Source organism: Saccoglossus kowalevskii, chromosome 11 (genome assembly GCF_978046115.1).
Source record: "Saccoglossus kowalevskii chromosome 11, keSacKowa6.1, whole genome shotgun sequence".
Lineage (NCBI taxonomy): Eukaryota > Metazoa > Hemichordata > Enteropneusta > Harrimaniidae > Saccoglossus > Saccoglossus kowalevskii.
This window is the reverse complement of record NC_140651.1, coordinates 32849731-32860920: the sequence shown is the minus strand read 5'-3', so window position 1 is coordinate 32860920 and position 11190 is coordinate 32849731. Positions and strand designations below refer to the sequence as shown.

The window sequence follows — 11190 nt, the reverse complement described above, 5'->3', positions numbered from 1 at the left end:
CTCACTGAACCATCCTGGTCGCGCATTTATTGGTTTCCCATACCTCACTGAACCATTCTGGTCGCGCATTTATTGATTTCCCATAACCCACTGAACCATTTAGGTCGCGCATTTATTGGTTTCCCATACCTCACTGAACCATTCGGGTCGCGCATTTATTGGTTTCCCATGACTCACTGAACCATTCGGGTTGCGCATTTATTGGTTTCCCATAACTCACTGAACCATTCTGGTCACGCATTTATTGATTTCCAATAACCCACTGAACCATTCGGGTCGCGCATTTATTGATTTCCCATAACCCACTGAACCATTCGGATCGCGCATTTATTGGTTTTCCATACCTCACTGAACCATTCGGGTCGCGCATTTTTTGGTTTCCCATAACTCACTGATCACATTCGGGTCGTGAATTTATTAGTTTTCCATAACTCACTGATCATATTCGAGTCGCGCATTTATTGGTTTCCAATAACCCACTGAACCATTCGGGTCGCGCATTTATTGGTTTCCCATAACTAGCTGATAACATTCGGGTCGTGCTTTTATTGGTTTCCCATAAGTCACTGATCACATTCGTGTCGCGCATTTATTGGTTTTCCATAACTCACTGATCACATTCGAGTCGCGCATTTATTGGTTTCCCATAACTCACTGATCACATTCAGGTCGCGCTTTCATTGGTTTCCCATAACTCACTGATCACATTCGGGTCGCGCTTTCATTGGTTTCCCATGACACACTGAACCTTTCGGGTCATACATTTATTGGTTTCCCGTAACTCACTGATCACATTCGGGTCGCGCATTTATTGATTTCCCATGACCAACTGAACCATTCGGGTCGCGCTTTCATTGGTTTTCCATGACTCACTGATCACATTCGGGTCGCACTTTTATTGGTTTTCCATAACTCACTGATCACACTCGGGTCGCGCTTCTATTGGTTTCCCATAACTCACTGATCACATTCGGGTTGCGCTTTTATTAGTTATTTTTTTAAGAAATATCAAGAAATGATCCACTACAAAATACACATGATTACCATGCCCTGGTGTGCTGTATTAAAATACGTGATAAATGGGCGAAGCAAGTGTGATAAATTGCAGACGAAATGGACGGCACGAACGTGATGATATGTGAGACGTGTTTGTGACAAATTCGCGAATGTGTGCGACAGAATAGATAAAAACCGTAATGATAAATACTTTTTAAATATTTTTTTTATATTCAATAACATATACACTACATACAAATAAATCATTATTGTTTTTGAAAAAAATGGTATTATGCAATATTATACATTGAATTAACGAAAGATTTAAAAATTAATCATGCAAATTGTAATATAAAATACACCTTTATACATGAGCTTACTATTTTGATCGAATTACACGAAACAGGCTAGCACATTATTTTGAATAAATTATTTTGCAAACTATACGACTCGAACATTAAGAAATACATATTTAGCATTTATTCTGAGTGCAACACAGTAAAGCATGTAAATGTGAGTAATTTTAAAGAATTTAGAACATCTGAAAAACACTTCTGACTATGCATATATTATTTGTATTCTACGTTAATAATAAACAAATAGAAAACAAAAAAACTAATGACAATATTGTAATTGAGTAGGAAGCGCCGAGATCGAATGAAATTGAATATTGACATTCATTTCGATAGCTTTATGTTATTATACCAATCAAATATACACCACACAAGTTAGAACTACTTGAACTAGACATTTGTTTAATTTATTTGTATTTTTGAAGATCTTGAATATGAGGGATAATTAACTACTGTTCATACTTCTTGTATTACTTGAATGCATACCGTAAACCAAAGAATGTTTAATATACGAAGTGAAGTCCAATACAAAATAAAACTTGTAATAAAATACAACAAAATGATTGACAAACAAACTGCGATGTAATAACTCACATGTTTAGCAATCTACATGACTTGAATATCTTGAAATACATTTCTGCATTCTATGAATTTCTGCATTCTATGCGTAACAAACAACTATGCAACTATGAGATTGTTAATTTATTATACAATCGCATATGTAAGTTGAATCTTTATATCTAGGATTGAGTGGTTGCTAACACAGAAAATTTGTTCCCCTGATCAGTAGTAATTTCAGTAAGAGGGATAACTGACAATATATCATAAACCTTTTTATCAAATAAATGTACAGATTTGATAAAACTGTGATGGTCCACCTGAGAGGCCACTAGTCAGTTTAGACCATGTTGTGCATAGTCACTTGTGTCTAATCGTGGTACATCTACTTTTAAATTACCAACAGTTCCTTGTATGTCTTCATTGTTTGTATGTATGGGACGCTATCACACGATTCAGTATTAGTGTCCATGAGTTTGTAACACATGTGCATACATGTTATATTTAATCAACATCTTCTCTTGTCACTAGACTTGTGTGAAGTACTATTATATGAGTTTGTCACTTGGAAGATGACGGTGTTCCAATCTGTTTGTGATGGTCTGAGTTTGAACAGCTTGTACTGTTTGTGTTCATTTGTTCCTTACCTTCATCATCTGTAATAATGATCAAATGGCACCGGCTTCTTGTGAACGCGTTGTATAGCACAAAATCAGTGTCAACATTATCAGTGGTAACATGAGTTGGATCAAGTAGTATCACAACCTTTGATTCAAGTCCATTGAATCTTTTAACAGTCTCCACAATAGCAGTGTCATCGCCAGCTTGTCTCTCAATGTGCTCATCTGCTGGCATACACCTCACATGTTTACGTTGCAGATCTTCCAATAACCAATCTCTAATTTCAACATTTGAAACAAGTAGACATATGTCTTTTCTTTTGACGCCACTTCCATCAAGATTATTCAGATGAGTAATTATTTTCTGACAGATTTCACGATGTGCACAACCTTTTTTTAGACTGCAATCCCACACCACTTCCGGACCAAGAATTTGGTGAGAGATTCCCATCATTTTCTGTTTATATCCTTTGTAGTGTTTGCTACTTAAGTTGAAGATGTTGTTTGTACTTCGGACTACCATCTGTAAATCAGTAGCTGATCGGTTTAACATTTTGATAGTAGGGTTAACATCACTGGATGACAAATGGCTATCGTCATAGAAAATCCACAAGAAATTGTAACTATCTCCATACTCATCAACCAGAGGAATCTGCAACTGTCTGATCAATACCAACCACATCCCATATAATTCCTGAGCCTCATCAACAAATATATGGTGGTATTTAACATTTGACTTTGCTTTACGCTTCAGTCTTGTTATGGCATCATCCACAGACTTCTCATTCTGATACTGCTCATGGTCACTTTCCTGATCTGTTGTTTTATTTATGTGAGAGATTAAATGGTCAAACGGCATCACAGTAACATAGTCTCTACCACAGAAGGCACACAAACCTGCACGTTTGTAGTCTTGTACAAACTTCTTGGACAGAGGAACGTTGTAACACAGGATCAAGGTGTGTTCACATCGGTTGTGCTCTCTAACTTCCCGTACTACATCATCCACTTTTAAATTCAACATCACAGTCTTGCCACTTCCAGCTGGGCCAGTAATATAATGCTCTTTAGACAATTTAGAATAACAGTTAAGTTGTTGTGGAGTTAAAACGAGTTGAAGTGTGTCATCTACCTCATCTATTTCTGTAGAAAGGTTTCTACAAAGACTAATTCCCGAAAACCTGAAAGAAGGAAAATCAATATTTAGTATTATCTCCATGTTGTACTGCGGAATACAATATGATCAAAAGACCCGAGCTATCACAATTCATATTCATTATTAAAATGAAAAATGTTTTTTAATACTGAGATAAATTTAATCTCTAAGAAAGAGAATTGGATGTTCTTGACAAAATGCCGTTGTGCCCCCCCCCCCCCAAAACATAGTAATGTATGGAAATGTGTGATATTAATATGAAAATTATTTAATTTTTCTGGAAACAAATTTTGTCTTCATGAAATTTAACCAGTCAAACAGAATATTGCTGTGTTGAATGTAGCTGATTAGTGTTTGTAAATAATGGAATTTTTAAATCTGTATTTGGGATAAGTGATTGTTGAGTAAATAAATAAATGATTGGCTACTATATGCTCACCTAATGATTAACTCTTTGAAGACATTTGAATCCATTTTCTCCCCTTCGATTTCAGTTATGTTTTTGTCCCACCACAATTTGAAGCTCTGTATATCTCTACAGTCTTCTTTAAAGCATGGAATCATATCTGCCGAGATATTGTGAATGCGTGGACAGTTTGGAAGAGCAATAACGCCTTGTCTCTTGAATATCATACCACTGGCCGTTTCTTTTAAAACATTTGGGCATTCTTTCGATGAAAGAAATTCCTTCAGAGCGTCTCTGTCTTTGTTTAGCTGATATACGGCCTTATTGAAAGCTCTCAGGTTATTAGGATTTCTACTTGCTTTGACTTGAATAAAAATCAAACCACAGAAGCGATGAATAATGACAAAGTCACATTCACCATGTAGAAGTCGTAAAGGAGGCCCTTGGCCAGTGCGTTTTATGCGTTCGGCAAAGCTGTAAGAATGAATAATGAACATATTCTCTTTATAATATCTTCCAAAATCATTGAGTAGTTTGTACATGTGATATTCAGCTAACTGGCCTGCTTCGTTCCCTGCTCGGTCTGAATCTCTAATTTCAAATGCGGGAGGGAGGCATTTTGGCTCATCTTTCGTCTGCCAGAAAGGATAATTAGTGTCAAGTATATTCTCAAGCTTTGCGTGCATATCTCGTTTTCCGCCATCCTTGATTTGGTCCAGTGGTCCAGACACAATAGGCGCCTGTCAAAGAATGTATAAAAACATAAAGAATAACTAAATTATACTGAAAAAATGTAAATGATCATGTCATTGTATTTTGTCAAACAAATATCCTATATCCTATTCTATTACCAAAAATCTTCAAAAATCTTGGAAGGAATAATTGAAATAAAGTACTGCCTAAAATCTGTGATGTGTGATGTACAACCCTAAATGTCGCACATCTTAGCATTCTAGGGCATATTAACGTCATATAACAACGATAATTTCCATGTGTTCCTTTGTAAAACTCGAATTCAGTGACAACGGCACGCATTTGATGTAAATGTAATATACAACTCACATGCTTCCGACGTTTGTGTCTATGGTGATGGCCACCATGTTTTCTTTGGCATGAATGGTGTTGACTTGCCATTTCCAACCTGTACAGTTAATATTATTATAATATAATGAGATTTCACAATAATGTTAAGAACAATGCCACCATCTATAAACTTAAAAGAGAAGAAAGGGTGTCATTACAAATGAAATAAAAAGGAAAAAAATTAACAATTATATTAAAACTTGAATAATAATAATAATAAACATCCGTCCAGCTACTTCTAATGCATAGTATAAACAAATCAGACAAGAACAATCAGACCTTATTTCAGCATAGGAACCAGGCCAGCAAATGGTATATAGCTGATAATATTTGGTAAACATTTCGAGCAACGAATCTTATCTATGCTATCAATATACGCCATAGCTTGAAGCGTCTAGCTTAGTTAAATAGTTACCTTGGACAATGATTACCAATTATTATCTACTAAATATCATATTTATCGGGCCGAGTAGCGTTTATTAATATACTATTTCAACGAATGGTAGATTTATGTAAACAAGATCCAAAGACAGTTAAAAACAAATTTAGACAAACGTTGAATGTCAGAAAGGGGTACTCCTACTGAATATTATAATGTTAATCAAAGAAAGCTTAGAAAGAACTCCCGTGTGCTGAGAATATTGAAGACACAGTAAAAATTAATTCAAAATTACTTGTACTTGAGATATTGATGGAATAGCTGAAAACTAATTATGTAAATCAGGTAACTGATATGAACAGATTTAAGTGTAAAACTAATAAGGTCTGCACAATGTACCTAGTTTCATTGAAATGTGATTAGAACCCAAAAAATATTAATTATTATGCTAATTAGAGAGTTAATATGAACAGATTTTAACCCAAAATTAATCAGGCTGTCTATTGTCCTAGAGCATTTATGTACCAAGTTTCATTCAAATGTGATGATCAATACTTGAGATATCAGTATTAATTAATTATGTTAATTAAGTGATTAAGAAGCATACATATTTACCAAAAACTAATATGATGTATAGTCCTAGGTTCATTGAAATGTGATGGGTACTCTTTAAAAGTTTCATTGAAATTCAATGAGTGGTTTGTAGACATCAGTGCAACAGCCATAGAACAGCAAAAAATTAACTAATTATGCAAATTAGGTAATTAATAGGCACAATTATTTATTCCAAAAATAATCAGGTCTCTGCATAGTCCAAGAAAATGTCGCAAGTCTCATTGAAATGTGATGATTAGTACTTGAGATATCAGGTGAAAAGCTGAAAATTAACTAATTATGCTAATAAGGTGATTAATATGCACAAATATTTACCCAAAAACTAATTAGGTCTCTGCACAGTCCTCAAGTAACTATGTACCAAGTTTCATTGAAATGTGATCATTACTACTCGAAATATCAAAAGCTGAAAATTAATTAATTATGCAAATTAGGTAATTAATATGTACTGATATTACCCTAAACACTACCAGGTCTGTGCAGTGTCATATGACATCTATGTACCAAGTGTTATTGAAATGTTATGATTAGTACTTGAGATATCAGTGGAAAAGCGGAAAATTGATTAATCATTATGTAAATTAGGTAATTAATAATATTAACAGATTTTTACCCAAAACTAATCAAATCTGCGCATTAGTTCAGAGCATCCATGTGCCAAGTTTCATTGAAATCCAATGAGTGGTTCTTCAAATATCAGTGGAACAGTCATGGAACAGCTTGAAATCAGTTAATTATCATTCAAATTAGATAATTAATATTCATAGATTTTTACCCAAAACTAATCAAATCTGCGCACTAGTTCAGAGCATCCATGTGCCAAGTTTCATCAAAATCCAATGAGTGGTTCTTCAGATATCAGTGGAACAGTCTTGGAAGAGCTAAAAATCAGCTAATTATCATGCAAATTAGATAATTATTATTCATAGATTTTTACCAAAACCTAATCAACTCTGCGCATTATCCCAGAGCATCTATGTACCAAGTTTCACAAAAATTTGATTAGTGGTTCTTGAGATAACGGTGGAACAAAAAAAGTGACATACATACATACATACATACATACAGACATACAGACAGGGTAACTGCAAAGACTCCCTTTTGTGCTTCGCACACGGGAGTCAAAAAGGAAATAAATAGTTATGTTCATAATAAGTTCATTTGAATGAGGGCATAATTCTTACAATATTGCCTTATACAAATCAGCGGAGACGGGGCTATTTGATGTGAGTGGTGGCATTCACTAGTGTAAATCTATATAGTGTATAGTTGAAGTTGTGAAATTCATACAAGGATTTAAAGGGCTGCAGTCGTTGCGCTGCGCACGTGCGACATTTGTGTTGATAAACATTGATTTTCCCACAATCCAATGCACTCTTGTAATGAAAATCACAAGTATGAGATTTGGCCTTGGCGGGACTTGCGCTAATTACCGCTGGTGACTCCTTCAATACATTCCAATTACCTAAAAATCCCTAATTAAAGCTTCGTAACTTCAGTTTGTAGTCCTTGATGTGTCCAACAGTCAAAGTCGCCATCTTTGTTTACACAAGACCCATATATCTCGCGCATACTACCGCCCTTTAACCGAAGCTGAATTGCAATCACAGTCAAGGGAGCGCATTTTATCAAACTACGTTCAAAGGGAACTAATTCAAACCGCTTTACTGTGAAAACTATTCCACGCTAAAGGGGAAACTTCCAATCCCAGGGATTGCATCAAAAAATCATGGGACGCTATTGTTTATGTTGTTTACAAAATTAATCTATCTTTTGTTATCCATTGTCATTTTAATCCAAAAAGTAAATTTGTTGTGAGATTAGACTTAACTGGAAGTACCGTTGCTGTCAACATGGCAAGATTGTGATCTGCCAACAAAGTTGTCAAAATGTATATTCATGAAAGAATATGTTTTTATTCGTACACAATCGGCGTCCGACATGAATGGCATTCGCGCATGCGTGGAACTTGAATCCAGTTCCCAAGGTTGAACTCGTTTAATCAGTGACCTATACAGTCAACACAACACAATAGTACGGGTAGTCAATTGCAGTTATGGCCCTCCATATAGTCACAATCCCTCCATAAGGGGGGGGGGGGGACTGTGATATAGTCCAATACAATCGGATACCATTAGTGTGTTCGAGCGATCCGACACACTCGCTTAGGGGGCCCAGGGTATGGGCGTTAAAACCCCGAATTGAAATGTCCGACATAATTTGATATCTGAACAGCTGATATCATGTTAAGAAGTAACCTCAGCACGGAAACATACACTAGCGTTCACAAAATAACGCGGCCTAATTATACCGTGTTTATACATTATCATACACTCCCACTGTTTTCAACTAAGGCAAACAGCGACAACAGCTCAGTGTAATATGCTAATTTATGATAGTGATATTCACAGCCGTTTTATGTTAATACATACCCGCACAGTGAAAGATCGTGTGTTCAGAAACACTGACAAATCTAACAAACGAGACACATTCAAGACGGTCGATAACAAGGTATAGATGAGAAGCGAAGAAAGAGGTGAAGGTCATGATAGCGCCACCAAAGAGGAAATTCGAAAAAAACTTTGTTTTCAATGACGCTTATTATTAAGTTAAAGTGCCTGTGCAATGCCCACTCTCACGTTAACTATTTTAGATCCGTGTCCTACTGAAGTGGACAGTTATTGATTTTTTTTTGTCAAAATGGTTACTCCTATCCAAGTAAATTTAAGATATATCTCGTGCTGTAGCCACGCCCACCTATCCTGAAACGGTCGACTGTTTCCGGATTTCCGACTCTCGCCGAAAGTGCGCCACCAAATGCCAAAATATGAGAGGAAGCCATACTCCTGAGCTGTACTTATATAACACTGCGTGATTCAACATACTTTTAAACGATATACATTTTTCGGTCGGCATTTCTTTTTTTGTCAATTTTTTTTTTTTTTTTTTTTGAGATAGAGAGTTCTTAGAAGTTGTTTTCAGAACAAATGTTTGTGATGGTTAAACGTTGTGTTGTGGACGGTTGTAGTAATACGTATAGTCATAGTGTAAGTATTCACACTTTTCCAAACGATCCGAAGGTGCGACGTCAGTAGACGAAAACCGTGAAAACAACGAGAAAAGGTTGGGGTGGACCTTCTCCTTACAGCGTCATATGTAGTGTCCACTTCACCTCAGATTCTTTTTTCGAAAAACTGTCTTCGGCCGTGAAAAAACAACTAGGTTTTAAAGAGAAGCGCCGACAACTTAAACCTGGCGCAATACCAACAATTTTGAAAGAAATAGATTCCGAACCAGCCCATGATCACCGAGGCGGATTTCAGAAGAGAGAGAGACGTCGGGTAAGTGTTTCAAATCATTTGACTTTTTTTGCCATCCTGATTATCGCTTTATAGAGACAATTAAGTTTGCGTTATGTAAAGGTATCAATAATTTTGTTAGTAACACGAAAACGACGCGTCGGACAAACAGGAAATTACGCAGTCCTTACACACTGCTAATTGTTTTCATTTTCGCAGGCTAAAAGTTTCTGAATTGTTCGGTGATTGGTGCTGAATGTTGAGTTCACACCTCTGTTACTTTCCTTCTAGCTTGATCTGCGAAATAATTTATGGGGGTACTGGACATCTCGACCCCAAAAAATCCCGACCCGTTTTTCATACCTACAGCCAAAACAAAGTCAGCTTGGACTTTCAGTTATGAGACATGACAAAACAAACGCTGCCAGTGATAGATTTCGCGAATAAAAAACAAAATTAACGCAATCAAAGGCGCCGACCACACGCGTTGGAAATACTAGTAGATAGTACACGATGTTTCGAATCAAAAGATGTCGATCAACGTTGAACTAGATAGAGGTTCGCGTCGCCACATTGAGACAGGGTCGCGTCGATGCGGTGGGTCGAGATGTTCAATTTGGGTCGAAATGTCTTGGGTCGAGATGTCTAGAAATCATTTATGGAATAAGAATCCGGGCTTTGGCTGTCAATGCGTTATCACCAAGTAAATAAGTATGACAATCACACTAACTCGAGTCCACTCTGAATTTGTCTGTATGTGTGTTGCTCTCAATTATTTTTGTTATCCAATTAAACGCCACCAGTCACGCACTAGTCCTTGTCGTGACCCGACGCGTTCACCCATTTCAACTGAATTTCCACGCGGCGGTCATTTATTTAGTAACTGTGATTTGTCGTTTTTTTTAGTTATTTCCCTATTTTATTGATCACTATAGTGTAACGTCTGGAATGTCAAAATATGTTTTCTTTTAATTTTAATTTTGATGCTTCTACTGGAAATGTACTTCAATAGAGCATGTATGATATGATTCTTTATGGTTTTCTATTTACTATTGTTGAATCAAAATGCTCTCATTATAATTTACAGATTACGTAGAAGAGCTCTTCAATACACTAGACTTGTATGTTGGAGGAGATTGTGTATTACATACACTTGATGATGCACCCCTGCCACTCAACAGCCAGTATGCCCACCCTGACAAAGTCTCGGCAGTTCATCGCCACACTACAAGATTCACATAACAGTGTAAATACATTTCCAGATGCTGCAACTGGCTGCAACAATTATGCTAATAAAAAACAGGCTACGTTACACAGATCACAAATTTTATTTAGACTTGTGATGAACAAAGAAAAATGACAATGTAAACATTGGATTGTCTGTACATGTATGTGAGGAAAATAATGTGAATAAAATATAATTTGTACATGGATTACTATTACTATAGTATATGGTTTTAATTGAGTGACACTGTGTGACAATGAAAAAAAGGAAACACATCTTCAGATTTTGGAATCTATGAAAAACCAAGATTTGGTAATTTAAGTCCTAAATAATTCTCTGACATAAATATTGATAAATCTGTTACTGCTCACTCTGGTAGTACTGTAGTCTTTTTTTTCATTCCAGTCAATTCAACGACAAATCGTGTCCAACGTATCACTCCTAAACAGCGTATCAGAATTTACCAAAATCTTACAGGAAAATTGTTAAAATATCTAAAG

The 11190-nt window shown here is 36.0% G+C and overlaps 1 protein-coding gene across 2 annotated transcripts; it reads right to left on the bottom strand.

The window, feature by feature from the left end:
• Positions 1-1204: 1204 nt before the first annotated feature.
• On the bottom strand, positions 1205-8694 carry LOC100372557 (uncharacterized). Of its 2 annotated transcripts, none has more exons than XM_002730735.4 (4): positions 8599-8694; positions 5152-5302; positions 4123-4829; positions 1205-3708 (listed from the first exon to the last, which is right to left on the bottom strand). In XM_002730735.4, exons 2-4 carry the CDS (start codon positions 5221-5223, stop codon positions 2469-2471), a joined length of 2019 nt encoding a protein of 672 aa, XP_002730781.1. In that variant the 5' UTR covers positions 5224-5302; positions 8599-8694; the 3' UTR covers positions 1205-2468. The 2 variants fall into 2 exon arrangements, with proteins under 2 accessions (XP_002730781.1, XP_085361660.1); XM_085505534.1 differs by having other exon boundaries at positions 5152-5230.
• Positions 8695-11190: the final 2496 nt, after the last annotated feature.

What these genes read in the sequence shown, in the direction of transcription:
- LOC100372557 (XM_002730735.4), bottom strand. Translation starts at nt 5,223, where the DNA reads ATGGCAAGTCAACACCATTCATGCCAAAGAAAACATGGTGGCCATCAC. An exon ending in GACACAAACGTCGGAAGCAT is followed by an intron (nt 4,830 to 5,151) that starts GTGAGTTGTATA and finishes ATTCTTTGACAG; the next exon opens with GCGCCTATTGTGTCTGGACC. An exon ending in TTCAAAGAGTTAATCATTAG is followed by an intron (nt 3,709 to 4,122) that starts GTGAGCATATAG and finishes TCCTTCTTTCAG; the next exon opens with GTTTTCGGGAATTAGTCTTT.